Below are 23,733 nucleotides of genomic sequence, written 5' to 3'. Positions count from 1 at the left end.
TCCAACAGACCGGTTGCGTATCGATCAATGTTGTGGATACTCTTGTAGATGAAAATATTTTACATGATGTCTCAACTTACAGCTATTTCAAGGGTCGAAAACCTATGGCATGTGAGCCATATGTCTCTTTTGATGCATGGATATGGGTTTTCGTTGACCTATAAGCTAAAACGTGGAACACGCTGATTTCCGAACGCACCAATGGGAGCCTTGCATTGGCGCTAACTCTAGCACTGCTTTAGTCATCGTTTTTTCTTCTTCGACTCCCTTGCGATTGGCCATTTAAGATGGTGGTGCTTCAAACGACAACTGTCGTATACAACATTCGCACTGGATTGCCATGAATCATGCGTCACAACTTCCGCGGTTGTAAAGTCAAAAAGACGTAATATGCATAGAGTGCCTGTATTCCAATACTGTGGCCGTACTATATTTTACTTTGAGCTGACAATGTTGTTTTCTTGTCACTTGCCAGGACTCGTCAGACTTGTGTGCACATCATCGTGGCCCAAACAAAGAGCAGCAAGGGGTTGGGCTACACTCTGGATCAAAGTAGCTGTGTCTTCGCCAGTATCCCTGAGCTGGTGCAACACTACTGCTCGCACAGACTGCCCTTCACCGGGGCCGAGCACATGACCCTGCAACACGCCGTGCAAAGGTTGCATTAGTAAGACGTGATGGTGTAGTTAAAGATGCTTTGTAGCGGCCATCTGACAGAAACAGTTTTGGAAGGGTAAGGGGTAATATAATGAACAAATAGAAGAGTTATCTACACTCAACGTCTGGGTTTATATCTTGGGGGGGGGGGGGGGGGGGGGGGGGGCTTCTATGACTGTATAAGATATTTTTCCTGTCATGAAAATTCATTATAAAATGTGGAACATTTTCCCAGCAATGGTGAAACTTTACTTTTAATTTGGAACAATCCCAGCGCACCAAAAACAAAAAAAAGCACACTCATTCATTAATTCATAGTGAGTACACTGGGCTTCCTCAAATGATCCCCTATCAGCTTTACCACGATCCCTTAAAACCGAGGTGCTGACACCATCAAGCGCAATGCCAGACAATTAGGTTGGCTTTGTAAGATCAATAGAAGTGATTGGAGTATAGCCATTCATCCATCCACAGCTGTCTGTCAGCCTATTGATCAATGCAGAAAATGAGGCTCATTTGCCAGCCAGTGTTTGTCAAGAGAAAGAGCTTCAGTAGTGATTAGATGCTTTGGAATGAGGCTAAAGCAGGCTGTTCTGGTGAGTGTGTTTGGGGAGGAGAGTGAGGGTACGTACGGTGCTCGTAATATCGCGAATCAGCAGAATTTTCAGATTGCTGAGGTCTGCAACAAAATGAGGGACCATGATAGCAATATTAGGCCTTTTGGTGATGACAAAGCTCCTTTTTTTATCCTTAAGCTTCAGTTTAGAAAGTGCTTTGAAGGTCATACAAAATTAATGAAGGGATGTTTTGGATGACATTTTGGGGGCTTATAAGAGTTGTTTGTTTGTTTGTCATGGCAGAAGCGTTTACATGTCATCTTAAATGATTACGCAGAAAGTGACTGATTTTTTTTTCCAGATCTTAATCATGATAAAGCCTGTATATTCTCGTTGTAAACATGTATCTGGTGAATAAAATTGTAATTGTGACAATGTGTTGTTAATGGAAACATAAAGAATGAAAACACATTACACAAAGGTTGTCCCATACAACTAGGTTACAATCTACATCTCTACATTTTCCATTCCTTTTTTATTCTTAATAAAAATGTGGGTCATGACAGTAACAACAGTAGGAAAATGTACTAGGTTTCACAATGCAGGAGTGTTATTAGAAACGAGTTACAGGTAAAACATCAGTGTATATGATAGCATGAGTATGTAAACATGTTATATTTATATATGAGTGTTGCTGCTGTGTGGAGCGATAATGGCACTAATAATAAAATCGTTTATAGCAAATTGTCACCATAAACAGGCACATATGCATGATAACCATGTGAACTGTGATAATGTCAACACACTGGTAAACACAAAGGTTTGCATGAGTGTCTAAGCAATGTGTTCATCCATGTGTGTGAGCGTGCGTTTGTATGCGCAAAAAAAGGAAGAGGAGGATTACCAGGTTGCCATGGCGATTACTAAGCGTGAGGTAGGGCATCTCCTCAGGGAGGGAGAAGAGAGACAGACTGGGATATATAAAAGAAGCTATGAATAACCAGGATTTTAGTGGCGATACACTTGGGAATAACGATGTGGTATGCCATATCAATATACAGCTACAAATGATTGCAATTGTGACATAACAACTAGTGCTTTTAATAGGAGGTCAAAGAAAAGCAAATATCTGTCAGATGTTAAGCGCGCTTGGCTTTTGGGTTCACACTTGCTATTCTTGCACACCGTTGGTCCGCAGCCCGCAGGCAGGTCTCGAAAAACACACAACAACAGACTGCATAGAGCATCACCTCTCTTCCCATCTGTGTAAAGCATTGTGGTCAGTCTGCCCAATTAAAAGCCACAAAGTAGGTCACAATGAACAACAGGCCTCCCATGGAAGTGGGCCGTAGCAATCCTCAACCCACTCAACGTGGTTCAGAACATGCTCAGTTGATGTATATTTGTTGCAAGTTTCAAACAAGCTAATCGTTCAGCCACTACGCTGCTCTACGCCACAGTGTTTCCAAACCATTGTGCCACGGCACACTGGGGTGCCGTGAGCAATGGTCAGGAGTGTCGTGGAAAATTTCAAGACGTCATAGAGTGTAATATTCAGAGAAATGGATTAAAATCCCTGAATATTATTTTTTTATAGATCTAAAACAATTTTTATTTTATTTTTTCTTTAAATATATTTTTAGATTCTACAAACTGATTTTTGAACTAAAAACACAGAAAAAAATTGATTAAACAATTACAATTATTGATTTAAAAAGGGGGGAAATCAGGAAATTTAATATACATCTATACTCATTTTAATTTGATCCTAAAACTTTCTCGGGTCACACAAAATGATGAGGCGGGCCCGATTTGGCCCCCGGGCCGCCACTTTGACACATGTGGGTTATACTATTAAAAGATTTAAATATAGATTCAAATAATTTCCAATGAACCAGCAGTGACTGGAAAGCATTTTTTGTTCAATTTAAGTCAACCCAAGTGCATCAAACCTTAACAATTGGCTGTACTGTGTGTGTCCATTCTGCGTAACATTGCATTTCACACTTAAAATGCATCGCACAAAATCAGATGAAGTTTTCGAAGTATATGCTGAAATGACCAATACAAATGGAAATGGAGAGTTGAAAGGAATTCTGTCATAGCCATAATAAAGCTACAGCTACTTGCGACTGACTCAAATTCAGAAGCTCCAAGATAATGAACAACAAGTCTAAAAATAAACAAAATGACAATTAATTTTATATGCGGTATGTCAAAAAATTAAATGTTCTTCATTTAAATAAACATAATTTAGTCCTGGTGTCCGAATGGTTAACGCATCGGCCTCAGTTCTTAGATGGACAGTTCAATCGAGGGTCTGGACTTTCCTCTGTGGAGTTTGTATGTTCTCCCCAGGCTTGTGTGGATTTTTTCCGGGTACTGCGGTTTTCTCCCACATCCCAAAAAGATGCACATTGGCTAATTGACCTCTCTAAGTTGCTCCTAGGTATGACTGTGAGCGTGAATCCTTACACCCTGCGACTGGCTGGTCACCAATTCAGGGTGTGACCCCACCTGGAATTAGGCTCCATCACCCCCATGACTTTTGTGATCATAAGTTGGTATGGAAATGAATGAATGGAAATAAAAGTAATTTAAACCCTCGCTCACTTGCTATCTAGCACTTCCCTAATTGCTATTAGGAGGGAGTGACAGCAAGGGAAGAAAAAAGGGACAGTGAAGAAGAGAGAGGACGGATGGGAGAAGGTGGAGGGGGCGTTGGGGGTGAGACAAGCACTCGTGGGGGTCCCAGCTATTAAATAATTCAGCGAGAGACTCACAGCAGCACTCAGTGCAGAGGAGGAGCACTGTCAGGTCAGCTCATTCACCGCTCAGGAGAGGGCAAGAGGGAAGGAAGTGTGGATAAAGATAGCACGAGAGGGGAAGACATTACTGCGAAAGCATGGCTATGCGTCTTCACATTGGCGTATGCGCGCCTCACTGTCTATGTGTGTGTCGTCTGCATGTGTGAGCTCCCCCGTTGTGTTTGATGCAAGTTTTGTGACAATCAAGGTGAAACAGGTCGCCGCCTCTCGCAGATTTTCGGATTTCTTTTTCATCACCACGGCAACCGCCTCCACCCTCCCTCAGCCTATTTTCCGCATTTTACTTTGGCTGTCTTCTTTACGCTCATCCATCACTCTTTTTTTTGGGTTGGATCACAGTCTGACTCCATGCAGCGACTTTTGACTCTCCCTCTTTGGACACACCACCTTATTCAACCTACTCTCATTAATTATTACCTCTCCCAATGGCAAAAGTGCAAGTGGATGGGGAAGGTGCAGGAGGCAAAACCCCGAAACAAATTTTTTTAGGCAGATTTTGAAGTTTAAAGGTGACCTTATATTATTCTTTTTTGATAACATTTCCAAAGGCTCAGGAATAAATATCCATTTTCAAGCAATTGTTTTGCCACTTCAAATGACCATATCTTATGTATATGGGACTGATTGAATGGAATTTAAATGTTTAAGATTATCATTAACCTATTTGTTCTAGTTTTCTGTTGGTGTGTTGGTGTCTAACTTGTTCTTTTTTTTGAGGGTGTTGACTTCCTTTATACAGTCCCTTTAAATTACAAAACAACAAATAACAATTTTTCTGTTCTCAGTGACCAACAATTAAAAGTATTATAACATAACATAAATACAGTGACAATGATGACAATTTTTTTTTAATCTTCTCTTATGTCCTGCAGTTCTTGTAGCTTAAAAACAACACATTTTCTTTCCGCGTTCTCTAAGCTTGATTCAATGTGACATCTTAAAAGAGGAATTTCCAAAACATAAATCTTTATGAGATGTAATTTAGGAGGGAGAGGCTACTGTCAGTTGTAGTGTATGCAATTTACATAATAGTGGCTTGTCGATTATTTACATAATGGATTTTTTTTTTTTTTTACATAATAATGACTTACTGCAAGAGCCAATGTTGGCCCTTGCCATTTATTCAAAAATAGTAGCTTTATTGCAGAAACATGGACGTCCAAATGTAAAACTAGTATAGTATTTGTCCAATTTTAGTTTTTAGGTTTGTGGTAGTCCAGGTGAATTAAAACAAATAAAACAAAATTGAACAAGTGCCCCCAAGGCATTTTCCAGCCAATCACAAAAATAAGTATCATACACATTGCTAAAAATATGCATTATTCAATTCAATAAATAAGGTCACAACAACAACAACAACAAATAGAATACTGTATATTTACATATTTAACTTACATTAACATTGTGCAGGGTGGTCCGGCGACTGAGCGGTTAGCATTCTGGCCCGAAGTCAGCTGGGATGAGCTACAGCACCCCCGTGACCTTAGTGAGAATAAAGCAGTTCAGAAAATAAGATGAGATGAGGACATTGTGCATGTGAATCTATCATTTAATGTTCCGTTTCATAAATGAAAAGACTGCCATGAGCTGTGGTAGTTATTAAAACCATAAAAATAATGAATAATGAATTGGAGGTCCATCGCTGTCAAATGGCAGCCAATGATTTAATGAGCTTTACGTGGGGTAGGCGTCGTTTGGCGAGCCGAGAGGAGGGGGGATGGACCACCACATCCATCTCTTTCCACCCCGCCCCCCTTGCAGAGCAGCCCGCCCACTTTCCCTCCATCTCGCACCAGCACTTGCCGGAGCACGACCCGCGGCTCGGAGCTCACGTGCGGACTCTCGGCGTGCCCATCTCGCCGCGTCCTTTCCCTTTTTGGTGGTCCTCCATTGTCGGCGCAGGAGCACAACATGACGCCAGGGTACCAGGTAGCAAGTCAAGGAAGGTTGGGGTCGTGAGGAAGAAGAGGAGGGAGTAAAGGGAGAGGAAGAGGGGGATTCTCGTCAAACACCTTTGGGGATTGGGATGCTGAGAATGAGGATGACGATGATGTTGGAGGAGAGCTGGCTCCTGATGTTGCTGCTGGCGCTGCTCGCCATTGCGAGAGGTGAGGAACTCCATCTTTTCACATAGTCCAGCCATTTGAATCAATTCATCCGTGTTTATGCGCGGCAACACCGTGGAAGCTTTGAGGGACAGAAAGGGCCAGATTTGGCATTTCTACGTCGCCACACTCATGATGAAATATTATAGATTTTATACGCACTCGGCAGTTTGACATGAAATGCACTGTCACTTTAAAAGTGGATCCTCAGTCACAGTGCCACAAAAATATCCCAGCATTGATTTATTAATGAGGCTATTAATACATGTATTATTGGACACTAAAAGTGGTTGAAATGCATTTTGATGTATTACAATATATATTTGCTATATTTTCATATCATCTGGGTTCTTTTCAAATATAGTACATATTTGAACACAGTTGTAGCACATTTAAAAAAGCTAATTGTTGTTGATGTTGTACTCATTTATAGACACTGAATGATTGGTGTTATTTTTGAAGGTTTTGCCATAACAAAAATATTGTTTGGTATATATTTTATTATTACTATATGTAAATGTTTCTTTCAAAGTATATTTAGCTATGTAATGTAACCTTTTCATCAACAAAAAAAACATCATATATATATATATATATATATATATATATATATATATATATATATATATATATATATATATATATATATATATATATATATATATATATATATATATATATATATATATATATATATATATATATATATACACATATATACATATATATACACATATATACATATATATACACATATATATACATATACACATATATACATATATATATATATACACATATATATACATATACACATATATACACATATATACATGTTGTCATGTTCTCCCCGGGCTTGCATGGGTTTCTTCTGAGTACATTCTAAAACCATGCATGATAGGCTGATTGGACACACTACTAACAGTTGAGTTATTTCCCTTCTAAAATAGAAGGTTTCATCCTCCCACACATTCTTCCATTGTGTGTCCCACATTACCAAGGAGGTCTCCGACTTGAGTGGGCAGGTTAATTAGAGACAGCCTGAACTAAACAACTTCCTATCACCAAGGACAGATGACATGCCATCAGGCAATGCGGGAAATGATCCTATAGAGCGGTATAGTTTCATGCATGCTTTCAGTGCAAGTTTACAGTACATTTGGTGTAGAGAAATATGATCCTTTCTGTTGTCTCTAATGGAATGATTTACTGGTAGAGTGAAAAAGGCTTCACCTTAATTTCGCCTCAGGGAATTGTGTTAAGGATTTTCACCCACTTTCTCGTCTGTAACGTGGCACAGCCCTCAATCAATCAATCAGTACAGACCCTCGCCAATCCTCCAACCGAGCGATTAATTAGTCATCTTAACAGAGACATTTCGGACCATTCTAATTGCAAGACAGGCACTTGTCTAAATTGCCTTTATTGACTTAAGCGTAAAAATAAAGAAAAAAAACGGACTGATGTCGGAAAGTGGACACTCGGATCAGAAGAGATGTTGACTTGGCAATCAGAGGCTTCCGAGAGGCGGGATCCCAAATGTGCAAGTTCACCCTATCAGTAGCCGCTTTTGACCCACCGGACACTGGTGATGATCTCATCTAATTCTCAAATGGCAGTATGGCGTGTTGCTGTGTGAAAGCTCACACGGTCGCGGCATTATCCCGCTTGAATGGATCCTGCGCAAAAAGGGGGAGAACTCCTCAATCACTGCGATGCCTTGCACCTGGAGGCTTGCTATCGAGCTCCAACCAAATTGTACTTTGCACGCCACTGAAGAGATTGCAGATGTGCACTACTTCTTCAGAGCACAAACTAGTTGTCACTGAAACAACAGTGCCTTTGGCAACTACTCTTTGGCCAAGTCGTGCAATATACCTACTCCCAATGGATTTCAGGCATCATGAATCAAATGGAGTTCAGTACAATTTTGGAAAAGTACGCTTTAGTCTGTCTCTCACTTGTAAGGGCTTTGAATCTCACCTCCAATTTCCAAAATTCCAAAAGCATGTTCAATCCTCAAAATCCATCTTAAACACTCTCTTAAATTTAATGGCAGCTTAGAGATGATTAAACTCATTTTACCCCAAAGACTACAAATACTATAGAAAATCAATGAATGAATTGAATGGCTGGCTGAGGTCATAAATTTGAGGGAGTTTATGTTGGACACGTTTTAGTAAAACAAAGGGGTTGTGCTCAAGTATTGTCTTCTTTAATTTAAGGCTTTTAATGCTTTTACAAGTACGAAAATTTATTGTCGGGAGGAAGTCAGTATCTGGGAATTGTTCATGTTCAATTGGCCCTATTTTTAAGTTTTTAGTTTTTGTTAGGGTGGAATTTGCATGGTCTCCCATTCACATAAGGTGTTTTTCAGTTTCTATGACTGGTGAATAAAGGAGACAAAACCAATAAAACACAACCTTTCTTTCATCACATATTGATTTTTGCATTATATTACAGAAGTCACTTCATGTATAAGTGCCCCAACTTGTACATTTTTCAACGACTTTTTTAAGTCGAATTTTAGCTATGAAAACAAAAGCTGCCAGAAAATGTATTTATTCACTATCTGAGCCACTTATCCTCACAAGGATCAGTGGGGTGCTGGACACAATTCCAGCCCCCCACCCCCAAAAAAGTCCAGGGTATCGATACAAATAAGTGCATCCCTCGAATATACTTTGAAAATACTTATTGAATTTCAAACTAATCCATCCAAAAATAATGGATTAGATAAATTATCATCTTCCCAGAGTCGGACACGTGGAGGAATGCTCACAATGAGTGTGTGTGGGCCCCACACCCATATATAGCAACACATTCAATCATGAGTAAACCTTTCAAATGCAACACGTGCTTCCAAATAATTCTCGCTTCATTCCTAATGATGATGGCGGCGTCTACGCTGGCATGACAGAGCATCCCGGTGAGCCGTAACAAGCCGGATGGATGGGATGTTTTCCGCTTCAAGCACGAGCACACATCGTCAGGGCAAAAACATGTGATCAAGGGAGACACGGGGGAAAAAATTAAGTCTTTAAATTAACCGCTCCACAAAGGCCTCATCTTTTCCCGACCACATAAGCGTATGTAAATACGCAGATATACAGTATGTGTATGGAACAGCAGTGACGTTTGGCGTCTGTGCTAAGACGCTCGAGGGCATTTCAGCACCTGTTTTGTACGTCATCACATTGGGATTTCTACTGCCCCTCCTTTACTTCCTTGGCGCTTTCTCTGGACCATGCATTATAAACGGGTCTGTGGTGCAGTCTTGACCTGAAACGAGGGTTTCTGCATGATGACGACAAGACTAAACAACAGAATTTCCAAAGTTGAAGGCCTTGAAATATTGAATCAATAGCTTAATTTCCACCTATAAATACTATCTTTTTAATAGCTTGTCTGGTCTGAGTCTGATGTCCACAGACCTGCAGTACAACACAAGGCAAAGCTTCACGTGGTAGCACTGCTTCTGTCAGTTTCCTTGACCATATGGGGCACACAGGCAAAAGATAAGGGACATGAGGGGGGTGTAGGTGTGAGGTTTAATGACACACAGCTTTGGGCACTCAGGTGATTATGGGAGACAAGACTGACCAGGTCTCCACAGGACAACATGTAACACTAGTAATTGTATTAACACGGATTGGGCATATAGGTCGATGTTTTGATCAGTCTATAGTTATCAGTTATTCTGAATTGGTGACCAGCCATTGGCAGGGGACAAGGAGATAGACATTCGTGCTCACACTCATACCTAGGGGCAATTTAAAGTGTTCAATCAATCTACCATGCATGTTTTGGGGATGTGGTAGGAAACTGGAGTACCCATAGAAAACCCACACAATCCTGCGGCAAGCATGCAAACTCCAAACAGTTCAATTTTCTCGATTCAACCTTTGTGAATCACCATGACCTGGATCGCTTTGACTAGTTGCCAGCCCATCACAGGAAAGAGAAACAGGCTTTCACACTGGCATTCACACCAACGGACAATTTGGCCTTCACTGAACCTACATCCCCGGGTACCTGAAGAACACCCTTATACGAAAAGCTGGAAAATTCCAACTGACATCTGAACCTGTTAACCTTTGGACCCCAAGGCATATTTCCCATCCACAGTCTTACAGCACTTGCCAGTGTGTAATTGTTGAAGACCATCCTAAAGGATTTTTAATTTTAAAAACAAAACAAGGTTATACCACACTAAGGCGCCTTCCTGTTTGTGTGTGTATACGCAAGTGACAACAAATTATTTCCCCGTCACGGCTACAAGTTCTGCTCAGTCAGTCAGACTGTCATCACTGTTGTGCTGCACCACTGATCTCTGCAGCATCTCAACAATCCTCCCCCTTTCTGTCTCCATCCTTTTGGAGCGACTCCCAACACACTGCAGTGGCAGGATCACATCAGCACATACAGCACTGAATGTGCCACTGTACAAACGGGCCACGACAGATGTGTGTAATGAGTGTGGTTGTGGTAACCCAAGAGATTAGGAGAGCGCGGCGAAGGGAGAGCAGAGGTTTAATAGAAACTTAAGTGGACTAAGAAAAGAGGAGTAAGATAACAGCACAAGTTCTCACTCGGACAGTGAGGCTGTTAATTAAGATTGGGGGCGCATTTTTCTCTTATAAAACAGAGTTAGACACATTTTGTGAACTAAATATTGAATGCCTCACAGTCGGAACCACATTTACGACACAAGAGAAGGGTGAAAGTGGATGGAATGCTTTGAAATTGTGACATGACTGGTCTTGCAAAGAGGAGCATTAGAAATGAGTGAAACTAATTGGTAATGGAGAAACTGGGAGAAATGGGCACGCTGGTGGACATGAATGAGCCTGTAAGCTTATTAGTTGTGCTCGTTAGGCCAACTAAACATGTCATAATCTCAGTGAGTACACGCCCTATTAAGAAAGCCTTATGCTGGTTTCTGTACCACCAAAATCAGCACCAAATAACTTGATAATCAGCATCAAAACTCAACAAATACAGAAATGCAGGTCTTGCTAGTACAGAAACAAGCATATGTTGGGTTTCTAAGCAGAAGAATAGGAACCCAAAAGTCTTTGATTCAATCATTTTCAAAACCACTTGCTGGAGCATACCCCAGCAGACTTTGGTAGAAAGACAAACCAAATACTAGACTGGTCGCCACTAAGTCGTAGGGCACACATGGCGGCGGACAACCATTCGCACTTACAATCACACTCCCACCGAGTGAGAATCGATGCTCAGCTTCCCACATAGATGCATGCGATAGTTTGTTGACGCCACAATCAATGAAGCTTCCACCATATAGCGGCAGTCTGCCCAATCAATATTGACATTTTAGCTATGTTGGCACCACACAGCCAATTGGTCGCCGCAAGTAGTAAAATGGATGAATGCCGGTATTGATTTAGGAATATTAGAGCAAATAATGAGCGCTGCTGAAGCCAAAAAGCCTCTTTAGTCGAGTACATAGCGGGGATGGCAGCTCTATTTTTCTTTATAATTGCTTCATAAAGAGATGATCATATCGTCTAATTGTATTTAACTCTGGTAAGCCCTCATTTTTTTCTGCATTTATAGAGAGAGGCCTTTCAGTAATGATGTGAATCCACTTGTATGTGTGTGTGTTTGATAGTGCATGCATGGCAGTGCGTAAGTTCTCTCTCTCCAAGGTCTAATGGGAAGACATACTGAAATATTCATGGTTTCACATTAAGTTTGCAATATTTGCACTGGAAAACAAGCAGGATGAGACCTTAGCTAGCAGCCACATTACAAGCCCTCAGCTTGGCCTTTAGCTTGACATAGCCTCACAGACAGTTCACCTTTGTATAAGGAAGTGGCGTTTATCATCTCAGATAACCCAGGATTCAAACCGCCATTTTCTGAACCGTAACAGAAGACTGGGGAAGCATGTCGGCCTTGAACTCGCGGGAGTCGTGGGTTCGGTCCCAGATTGATCCTCAATGTTTAGATTTCACGTACATATTCTCCTTGGACTTGTGTGGGTTTTCTCTGGGTACCCCAATTTTCTCCCAGATCTCAAAAGCATGAGTGGATGAGCACTCCAAATTTCCCCTACTTATGAGACTGAATAAGAATGGTGGTCCGTCTCCTTGTGTTGAGGGTTTGAGCCCAGGTCCGGATACTTCTTTGGGGAATTTGTATGCTTTGCTTTGGGTGCTGGAGCCATAGCTCTTATTGACAATTTAGTGTTCAACCAGCCTAGCACACATGCTTATTGGAAGTGAGAGAAAACTGGAATACCTGCCTGTTTCAGCCCAAAACCCGCTGTCACCTAAATCCAAATCTTGACCAAAAGGCAAAGACACCTTCTTTGAACATCCTTTGAAATCCCTTGAGCCATCCCCACACTGGTTCCTTGCTTTAGGAATATAAAATACTTTCAAGTATCCACAAATTGGTTTTGAGCATGAGCCACATGATGAGCAGAGAGATGCAGGGAATGTGTTCTGCTCCATCATTGTTTAAGTAGTCTGCTTCCTCCATCCTGTCTCACAGTGCTGTTATTGCCTTGAGCTTTTGGGAGTATTGCATATTACTCATATGGCTCTGTAATGCTTATTTCCCCCATGAATATGTGCACACATCAGGACTCATATCGGCACCCACATGCCATAAATAAAACCAATGCAACACTCTTTCACACACACACACTTACATGCTGCCAGGCCTCGTATTGATGACACTGTATTACTCGAGGAAGGCCAATAATGGACATCGTCTGTCAGCTATACTTTGAGAGGAGATAGTGACAACGGGAATAATGAGAGCGAGACAAAGACAGCTAGGAGACGGTAGAAGGACATACTCCAATATTCCAAAAAGGATGGAAAAGAGAGTGGAGAAGAGGAGGTTTTAAAGAAAATAAAAGGGAAAAACCAGAGGCCTGGAAAGGAAATTGTGTGATGTCAGAAATAGAGTCCTCATTGATCCTGAGACAGGACGATCATTCCACTTGGCTGAGCAAGGCTCACCGCTTCAGGGCACCAACCAACCAACAATGAACGTCGGATGTTAGGGAGGAAAATGTGCATGAATATCTGCAGTGACGTGAGGAATAACAAAGGAGATAAAAGTAGTCTCAAAAATAACTTCATTACCAAAAAGAAATACCAGAGTCCTTAAAATATTATTATTATATGGTAAAAAAATATATTTCCAACATGTTAAAACCAGTCATCATTTATTTTGTTGAGTATGTTGACTAATATGAGGTGACACATGAATTCATGGTCAAATAACTGCAATCAAAAGAAAACCATCACTATTATGTAACAAACATGAGTTTTGACACCGCTGATTTAGTTTGACTCACCCCTAAGTTTCTGTCTTATGTTTATCTTTTATAGAATATGCATGTACTGGACCTATTTATACTGCTTCTATTGTGAAAAGCACATTTTAATCAGCATGTAGGGTGTAATGGGATATTAAATTGTGTTATACCAGCATGTATATGACATTATGTAGATTTTGCATTGCTCTTGATATAATTTTTGTCATTTATATTTGTGGAATGTGATTCATGCTGCCTTTCATGGACACATTTGCAATATGTCAAGATGATACTTTTGGTGATATTGATCCATTTAGAGGCATGTTACCATTTGATATTTGTTTGTTTCCCTCCCTAAAAAAAGCCATTCAAACGGGTACTCATTAAAAATGCTTTGTAACATAATTCAACTTATTTTAGTAAAGAAAAAATACCTCATCTTAACCCACCCAAATTGATTGTGTCAAAATGTAACTTTTTTTTCTCCTGAATACGGTAAACTTGTAATCTAACCTAATTGGTAGATGCTTTCATATGAAATTTGATCTGATGGGTGATCTCAGGTGTGTCCTCACTGTATGGAGTTTGCATGTTCTCCTGGGCCAGCGTTGGTTTTCTCCAGGTACTCCGGTTATCCCCAAAAACATGCTTGGTTGGCTTTTGGTACGTTCTTTTCCCTTGCAAAAACAGGATAATTTTATGTAAGTGTGGGATCCCATTATGGAGACATTATCCCTTTGTCAGAGTTGGTGTGTGAATCAGCAAGAGTTGGTTGTCTTCCTGTTTGGATGTTAAAATCTTTTGATTGCTGGGTTGGGATTGTAACCCTGTTAACAGCAGGGAGGAGTACTTGTGTAAACTCTGGGGAAAGTGTGAAGTCATTAGCACAGGGGGAAGACAGGAAGCTCTTTATTGTCTAATGTGTATGCTTATGAACATACAGTTGAATCTGAAATCAAATATATAGTAGGTCTCACCTTCCTTCCCTACGTTAACTATGCTCCTTCATTGCAGGCAGCCTCGGAGCCGACACAGAGGAGCGCCTGGTGGAACATCTTCTAAATCCCGCCCATTATAATAAACTAATCCGACCTGCCACCAATGGATCTGAGCTGGTGACGGTCCAGCTCATGGTGTCGCTGGCTCAGCTCATCAGTGTGGTAAGCACGTGACTTTCAAACAACACTGGACATTTCTTGCAGCGAGATGGCCAACAACTATGCCTTTTTTTTGGAGACTGCTGTGAAATAATGAAAATAAATCTAAAGACTTGCCCTGGGATTGGCTGGCCACCAATTGAGGGTGTCTTAGCTCCGATTGTCTGTCATTAGAGTGGGTGTGTCCATGCTGGTGGGTGTTGGCAATACGTGCAATGACTTTGACACAGATGAGGACAACAATGAAACTCAACTTTAGTATACACTCCCAATTCAGACTACCTGCTCCCAAAAATGATTGGTTATTCCTTTATTATTTCCACATAAAGAAACTATTTATGGACTCAACGCCCACACACTCTCTTATTGTGATAATTTTGTGCATCGGGTTAGAGTTGATTATAGTTTATATGCCAGACATGTATATGCTGCATTATATTTCTACTACATTGTATGTAATCATCCAATAGAAACTATATTAGGAAAGCATTAATGCACTAAAACTGACTGCTACTATGCAGCACTTCAATTGATTTTACCCACTGCAAAAAGTGATTTGCGGTCAGCTCTTCAAGGGAGTGCTGAAAATGAGGCGGTCTAATCATGGAAATCCCAGGAAATCTCATGTCAAAGTACTAATTAGCTGGGCTAAAATCCTTATCTTTTCCTCCCACTTTTATTGAATTCTGAGCGAATTAGGTATTCAATATCTTTGTGTACATTTCACACCAAAAAGAATATGTTAACTGTGGCTGCCAGATTTGAAAAAAAAATGAAAAGTTGTCTTTTACCACTATATTAATTTAAAAAAATGGGTCAATTGTATTTTTTTCTAAACTGTGGGGTGTTTGTTTACAAGGATGTCTTGTTTTTTATCTTCCGCAGCATGAACGAGAGCAGGTGATGACCACAAATGTCTGGCTAACACAGGTGACCCTTCACCCTTCAACACACACCGTATCAAATGTGGTGAAAGAAATTGAGCATTTTCCTTGTGTGGACCAGCCATTAAGTCAAAACAAAGTCCTCACATTTAACTCATTGCCTGCCATTGAAGGTGATAGACATACAAACTATTTGCTCTGGGACAGCTGAGATAAGGATGTGATGTTAAAATAGGCTCTAGCACCCCCCAGGGCCCTAATGAGGACAAACCAGTTCAAAAAATGAATGATTGGCTATAAAACCTTTACTGCAGCTAAAACTGCATATTAAAAAACACCCGACTAAACACTTTAATAGTGGACAGGTGTCCAAGCATTCTTAATGATGCCCATCTTTGCTTGAAAAGTCCATCTTCAAAATGACTTTGACAGGAAATCTGCAACCAAATCAATTTCTTACCATCCTTCAGCCAGTCTGGGTTGACAAAACCGCTATTAAAACAAGACAACAATATATTTGCTTGTGCAGGTCGCTACAGATAGTTTGGTTGCACTAACTAGTCCACTCTATCACTAGCCAATCAGAGTTCCTGAAAGCGATGACGTATCTCCACACCTGTGTTAAGGTGTTTGTGTGGCCACCTTGAAACCTGATTGGTTATGGCAGCAGTTTTATCCACGCCTATTTTATGCTCCAGGCTGAAATGTGATTGGTTAAATGTCAGTCTGTGATTCAGATATTTTTAAGACCAACAGAGAAGGCCTTGCAGGCCCTGACAGTCCACCACTGTAATTGTGAAAAGAAACTAGTACTTACAACTACTCTCTATATTGAATATATTCCCCAAAATTATTACATCACAGTACTTACTAGGGCGAAAATGAAAATACAGTATATAATTGTACTTATAATTTTTTTTTTTTAATTAATTTATTTTTTTTATAATAGAATCTGACTTTATACATTTCACAGTGAGCCATCTACAAATAACGTAATTTTTTATATACAATTATTTAAATATAATAATATTTCTGTTCTGAGACAAAAAATATGTCTCAGAGATTAAATGCATATTGCACATGCTTGGAATATTCTTACTAAACTTTGCAATTAATGTTGGATTCAACAATTAAATGTAAATTGATGTAAATAATCTGCCCTAAATATGTGTGTTAGGACATTAGGACAAAACCAGGACCCGCAGCTGCCCTGTGAAACAATTGCCCACCCCGATTCTGAAACAAAATAGATTTACACAAAATGTCTTAATGTCAGGATGAATAACAGGGTTTTTACGTCAGGGTGGTGTCTCATGTCATAAAAGCGAGTGCCATGACAGTCGACGAGTTATTTATTTTGTGAGTCTGGCATTTTTAGTGATTCATTGGGTGAAGAACAATGACTAATGTGACAGTGCCTGAGCCGTAACAATCTCAAAATCTGTCATGTTATGAAAAAGGGAGCTTTAAAAATTGGTAGAATATTGATACACCCATACACAAATTATCTGCTTCTTTGTCAAGGAGGTATTTATGACTGCAACATATTGCTGTCAGTGGGATTTTGAGGCAATCAGAAAAGTATTTTTTACAAAATTATTTTTTTCCACTGAAATAAGAACACATTATTTAAGGCCAACAACAACATACTAGTCTACTCTGATTTAATGATCACTAGCTGACTCATTGATTCAATGTTCAATCCACTTAACTGACTGCAATTAAGTCTAACATTAAATTAACAAGCAAGGTTTATTTTGCAAACATGAAGGCATTTAATTAACCACCAACTTAATGATCAGGTAAATTTAATCCAGTTGTATTAAAAAAAAACAGTAGGATACACTAAAGGTTTTACCAAGGCACTTATGTCTGTAGCAGGTTTACAACCATGCTGCTTATACAAATAAATAAATAAAAAATATGACTAAACCCAGCATTGAGAAGCTGAAGTTAAAGGCTGCCTGTGAAGTTGATAAAATTTCCATCTCATATGGGCAAAACAGGCCACTTGGCTTTGTAAAATTTAAATATATTGGGTTTTTTCCCCACTAAAGTAAATAATCCCTCTTTTTTAACAATCCAGAAATATTGTTTGTGATTTCATGAAGATAAACAACACATAAATGCTATACCACAATATAAAAGCAAGTTGCAGTGTCAGTAGGGAACGGAAATATTTACATGAAGGTCCATTTCAGTGTCATCCATATCAATGTGTGTGCATTGGTCTTTAAGTTCAAGACTAGCCCTGGTCACAATTTAATCAAGAGAATTGCTTTGTCGTTGTGTGGCCTCGTCACTCTGGCAGCGAGCACCAAGTGATGATTTAAAGAAGTAGAGACAGACTCTTAACTCTCACCTCTTCTCAAGATGTCCCCACAGTGTTGATGAGTGACGTTGTGTGTTGTTGTTTTTAAACTGACTTTTAGGAGTGGCAGGACTATCGTCTGACTTGGGTCCCCGAGGAGTTTGACGGCATGATGAAGGTCAGGCTGCCCTCCAAACACATCTGGCTACCTGACGTGGTGCTCTACAATAAGTGAGTGTTCAAAAAATTAGCGTATAGAAAAGTAAATAAATCAACTCTTCGGCATGCACACACACACACACATCAGTTGCCAAATGAGAAGTATTCATGCAGGTAACTCTTGAATTACCTTGTCTGTCCTTAAAACACTTTAAAGTTAATAATAATAGATTATGTGTCGTACAGTGCGTTTCACTCATTCCCCGAAATGAAAGCTCCTGCTTGCCCCCCAAAAAATGACACTCCATCAGTTTTATTTAGATTTCCAAATTTCAAAAGTTAAAAGAATGCATACTAGATTGATTAATGCTTCTAAAATGTCTCTGGGTGTGACTGTGAGTATTATAGGTCTTCTATTTGTGTGTGGTGATTGGTTGGCAACCAGTTCAAAGTGTCCCTGCCTCCTGCCCAAAATTCAGTGACCTTTGTGGTAGAGAAGATGATAAAAAGAGTCTTAATAGGCGGCTTCAATTTATGCCAAAAGATCAGTTCAATGGGATTTCCAACCCTATCATTAAGAAGAACTTCATGTGGAAGGCAATGCACTTTATGGAGACTTTTTTTACCTGCATGGTTTTTGGCCGAGAAATTAATTATAATAGTGCAAGGTAATTATGCCCACATTTGCACATAACAATCAACTTGCACTCAACGGTAATTAACTCGCATGTCATGTTCCTTCACGTATTCCTTTTTAATTGACCTTTTCGTCTCATCGTTGTCACAACTCTGTAAATGCACTTCTGGAAAATGGATGGATAGACGTTTATTCTTACCATTTCGCTGCCTCTGTTTCAGCGCCGACGGCGTGTACGAAGTGTCGTTCTACTCCAACGCGGTGGTCTCATATGACGGCAGTATCTTCTGGTTACCACCTGCCATCTACAAATCAGCCTGCAAGATCGAGGTCAAACATTTCCCCTTCGACCAGCAGAACTGTACACTACGCTTCCGTTCGTGGACCTACGACCGCACCGAGATCGACTTGGTGCTACGCGCCGACGTCGCCAGTATGGACGACTTCACACCGAGCGGCGAGTGGGACATCATTGCCCTGCCAGGTCGGCGGAACGAGAACCCGGCGGACCCGGCCTACGTAGACATCACATACGACTTCATCATCCGCCGCAAGCCCCTGTTTTATACCATCAACCTCATTATTCCCTGCGTGCTTATCACCTCGCTTGCCATCCTGGTCTTCTACCTGCCGTCCGATTGCGGCGAAAAGATGACGCTGTGCATTTCCGTGCTCCTTGCGCTCACTGTCTTCCTGCTACTGATCTCCAAGATTGTGCCCCCCACATCTCTGGATGTCCCCCTGGTAGGAAAATACCTGATGTTCACCATGGTCCTGGTCACCTTCTCCATCGTCACCAGTGTGTGCGTACTCAACGTACATCACCGCTCACCCACCACACACACCATGCCCCCGTGGGTCAAGGTGGTCTTCCTCAACAAGTTGCCCGCCTTGCTCTTCATGCGTCAGCCCAGGAATAGCTGCGAGAGGCAGCGATTGCGCCAAAGACGGAGAGCGCAGGAGCAGAAGGAAGGCGGGCGCGGTGGAGAGGCGGGGGCCCTGATGGTGGGACTGGGCTTGGGCAGTGCCACTGGAGGGACTTCGACAGCAGTATTTGCCAAAGAGGATGGCGACCCTTGTACCTGCTATGTGAACAGGGCATCGGTCAAAAAGTTTGGAGGTGATCTGGCGAGTACAGGAGGGGGTTCCATGGACGGTATTAACAGGGTGAGAGAGAACCGGGAGGGGGGATCCGGGACCCGAGGGAAGCAAGCGGCAGGGGGCCAGGCTCTGACTCAGGCCATCCTGGCTCAAGCCTGTCCAGGCTTTGATGAGGCTGTGGAAGGAGTGCGCTTCATCGCCAACCACATGAAGAGTGAGGATGATGACCAGAGTGTAAGTATCATTTTTCTGGATCTATTTACACAGCCTGAGTGGAATATTGAAAGGAAAATGTAAAAAATAAAATAAAAAAGCAAAATCCATTAAATTGACGTAACGTCCCATATAGCTGCACTGACAGTGTGGTGACATTAATCAACATTTTTCCTCAATTCATAGATTTAAATGGATCAAATTTGACAAGCAAGTTAGTTAACGTCAATCTGATTAACTGCTTACCAATTCCATTCTCTATTTTTTAACCAAAATTGAATATAAATTGAAATCCCATGTTAGTTCCCTGACAAACAGTTAAACACACTGTATCATATCATTTGGTCACTGTTGTCAATGCTATAAACTTTCAACTGAAGGTCTCGGCTCTACTGAATGACATTACAGTTATGAAAACACTGCTCTTTTATTGAATCGGATTGACCAATCCAAACATAAATCTTTGAAGCTGATATAAAAGGCCAGGCAGTGTGCAGCGAATGCAAAGTAAAGCAGACAGTTACAATCACGGCCTACTAGAGATGCAGTCAAGTCGTTCCAACGCAGGAACATGAAGTGAGCACGCAGAAGCAGAAGGGAGGGAATGGTGAATTTTAGGGCTTAACTTTAAGTCCTCTTCGAGACAGCAATCCGGATTGCTTTTGTCCTGTCACCTCTGTCATTGCCATGCCAACAGCTGTCCCCCCACAATGTCAGTCTACCTTCTTAAGGTGCCATCATTCGCGTAGTCGCGCTCTCTTTCTGTACTTTTCATCCCTCTCGCGGCTCCCACGTCCTTCCCATCCTCCTTGACCCTTACCGTCACCTCATCAGCGCCATGTGGAGAAACGAATCCCAGCTTGCATTAACCCCTCACCTCCATTAACACCACACGTGCTTCACGGCAGAGTGAAAATGGTACCATAGGGAAAACAGCTTGGAAGAGCCCTACGTAGCGATCCTGCAAAGTTGGGATTTCACATCAAGAATGGAGACATCTGCATAATACTTAATATGCTAAAATCCTGGGTTTAATTTCTCACTTTGTACTTTTTTTTAAAATTTGGAAACAATGCAAACTATTTCTTGTGGCTGATTGAAAGTAAAGAATTCATTGGGACTTTCTGCCACCAATATGGAAAGACAATATGGCGGGGCATAACTGACATTAGCTTGTGTTTTTAATGGCGGGGCATAACTGACATTAGCTTGTGTTTTTAATGGCGGAATATAACTGACATTAGCTTGTGTTTTTGATTGTGGAACAAAATGCGATCTGATAAAAACAAGCAACATTAAACTACCCGAACAAGAAACAAAGCCAGGACATAACTATAGATTCCGAATGTGTAAACAAGTGTTGTGAACCTTGAAAACCTATTTTTTCAAAGTCTTGGATGTTTCCTTATGGAAAACCATTAAGTAGTATTGATGTTATTCTATGTCCACATGCATTTTATTTTGTTGATGATGGGCTAAACCAGGGGTGGGCAAACGTTTCGGCCCGGGGGCCACATTGACTTTAAAAATTTGTCAGATGGGCCGGGATACGGTACATATAAAAAACTACATCCGTTAACAGTACATATGAAACATAAACAGAAAAAAGGACTAAAGTATTGACATACTCATCATTCTTCATTTAAGTAAAAAGTATAAAGTACAAAGTAAAGTAAAAAGGAATGTATTAAGAAATATTCAAATGTAATTTAGAAAAAGATAGAGGGTCTGTAAAACACGAAAAACAAATGAGTGGACAGAGCTACTGCCACTGGCTTCCGCGTGACACACCATCTTGGGTGAAAAAAAAAACATTATTTGGACAACGTCGATGGGCCGGATTAAAAGGCCTAGCGGGCCGGATGTGGCCCGCGGGCCGTAGTTTGCACATGCCTGGGCTAAACTGTATGAAAATAACATTTTGATGCAATTTCACAGAAGTAAAATATGTGAAAGGTTAATTAAATACCTTCAAAAACTGAACATGTATAAGTTATATTCAGCCCTCCTTCCCATCTGTCTACAGGTGAGCGAGGACTGGAAATATGTCGCCATGGTGATCGACCGCCTCTTCCTGTGGATCTTTGTGTTTGTGTGTGTGTTTGGTACCTTGGGTATGTTCGTGCAGCCCCTCTTTCAAAATTACACAGCCAAAACCATCCACATGCCGGGCTGACCCTCCACTAGCCGCTACCACGCTGATGGGAGACAGCGCCCCGTCGGCCCACAAGGCGGGAAGGGGTCTTTTTTTCCAGATCTGTGGGACAGCAAGTAAACAGCCATTTTGGCTCCTTTCTAGAAACACTTTGTCGCAACTTGATTATTCTTTTTCTTGTATGAGGAAGGCAAATGACTCTTCCCTTTACGGGCTGACCCTCCCCGCTCGCAGTCAGTCCTCGCCACCTCACTGCGACCGCTCCATCGACTCGTTATCCCCACCCAGGCTGCTGTCAGGTCACAAGTGGACGGTTGATTCCAAGTCTATATTTTTGGGGGGTTTTGCCATTTTTTTTCTATTTGTCCGCCATGAAACGACACAGATGTTGTCTCTGCTGACTGATTTAGTCCAAGTAAAGTGAAGTCAAACATCAGATCACTGTAAGAGAGGAGAATGAGACAAAAAATGTACATGAATGATAAGAGAGGAAGTCTGAGCTAGAGCTTTTATTAATATTTCATGTTCAATGTTGAGTTCCCTTCATTGTCATGATGTCAGTTCTTTCCTTGACTCTTCATTTCATTTTCTTCATCTATTCCTTTCTTTGTTGAGTTCTTATCCTAGCCTTCTACTCATTTCCTCACCTTTTATAATCATAAAGCATTTCTTCTTTCCTTAACCACACTTTGGAACCCAGATATTTTTATTTGGAACAGATTTTCTTCCATGTTCTATTTTCCTTGCGCCCTTTGCCTTTAGGGATTTCCTCGCCTGGCCTTTTTCTTTGGTTGTTTGATTTACATCAGTCGGGTTTCCCCTTGTCTACTTCCTTCACTTGCCTCATTTTCCTTCCTATACACTGCATTTCCTTTTCTTTCCTTCCGTCCCCTTACCTCACTTGTTTCCATTCTTGTCCTTGCTTCATTTTTATTTCCTTACCTTTTTCTTGACATATCTCTTCTCTTTACCATTTTCTTACCGTCTTTTCCTCACCTCCCCTTCTTTTTCTTAGCGCATCTGTCAAACAATACAATGCCATATTTATTTTTAGCCCTGATCAACATTGATATCTCATTTCTAAACCGACCCCCTTTTTATTCAAAGTTAAACTCCTGAATGTCTGTTATCATCGGAGACGAATTCTTCTTTTTTCTCTCTCTCTCTCTCTCTCTCTCTCTCTCTCTCTCCTGGCACTTGCTGTAGGGAGGAAGTGCAATTGAATGAATTTTTCAAATAAACAAGGGCGATATGACAAGAGGATCAACTCTGCGGAATGAGTCACAGCAGCTTAAAAGATTCACAAACAAGAAGCAGGAATGACACTGAATTATATACATTACATATTAGCTCCAGTATATCGCTGTGATGTAGGCCCAATGCAAAGAGCACAAGCCAGCTTTTCACACGCCGACGTGGAGCGAAAGGTCACTAATTCATATTATAAGCTGTGAGTTTTGACACTCTGGCGTACTTGGAAGGTTTTTGCCAGGCCATCCATGCTACGAGGCCATGGCAAAGTCTCTTTTTGACCTGTCCACTTTCCTTCTCTTCTCACTGACGCTGCCATTATCAACCTCCTCCCTCTTTTCACCTTCCAAAATCCTGCATAGCCCCCTCTCCAACAATGGCAGTCCAATAAAGGTTGTAGGTTCAGATTATTTAA

The 23,733-nt window shown here is 41.0% G+C and overlaps 2 protein-coding genes and 1 long non-coding RNA gene across 3 annotated transcripts in view; 2 read left to right on the top strand and 1 right to left on the bottom strand.

Annotated features, from left to right (window-relative positions):
* The window catches only part of she (Src homology 2 domain containing E), a 7,766-nt gene extending 6,985 nt beyond the window's left edge, over window positions 1-781 (top strand). Inside the window, exon 6 of the mRNA XM_077720358.1 lies at window positions 476-781. Coding sequence (XP_077576484.1) covers window positions 476-668 — 193 coding nt within the window. The 3' untranslated portion in view covers window positions 669-781. The remainder of the gene's footprint in view (window positions 1-475) is intronic.
* Window positions 1-16,063, bottom strand: part of LOC144199028 (uncharacterized) — an 18,602-nt gene extending 2,539 nt beyond the window's left edge. Inside the window, exons 1-2 of the long non-coding RNA XR_013326820.1 lie at window positions 15,952-16,063; window positions 5,438-5,524 (exon numbers count right to left, since the gene is read on the bottom strand). This is a non-coding gene — a long non-coding RNA (uncharacterized LOC144199028). The remainder of the gene's footprint in view (window positions 1-5,437; window positions 5,525-15,951) is intronic.
* Window positions 5,818-23,733, top strand: chrnb2 (cholinergic receptor, nicotinic, beta 2). Its single transcript, XM_077720357.1, has 6 exons — window positions 5,818-6,150; window positions 14,465-14,610; window positions 15,493-15,537; window positions 17,924-18,033; window positions 18,820-19,933; window positions 21,939-23,733. The coding sequence occupies exons 1-6, from the start codon at window positions 6,069-6,071 to the stop codon at window positions 22,086-22,088; spliced, it is 1,647 nt and encodes a 548-aa protein (XP_077576483.1). The 5' UTR covers window positions 5,818-6,068; the 3' UTR covers window positions 22,089-23,733.

This window comes from Stigmatopora nigra, chromosome 7, assembly GCF_051989575.1.
Source record: "Stigmatopora nigra isolate UIUO_SnigA chromosome 7, RoL_Snig_1.1, whole genome shotgun sequence".
In the NCBI taxonomy this organism is placed as follows: domain Eukaryota; kingdom Metazoa; phylum Chordata; class Actinopteri; order Syngnathiformes; family Syngnathidae; genus Stigmatopora; species Stigmatopora nigra.
Note: the sequence above shows the minus strand (reverse complement) of the source record. Positions and strands in the feature narration are given on the sequence as shown.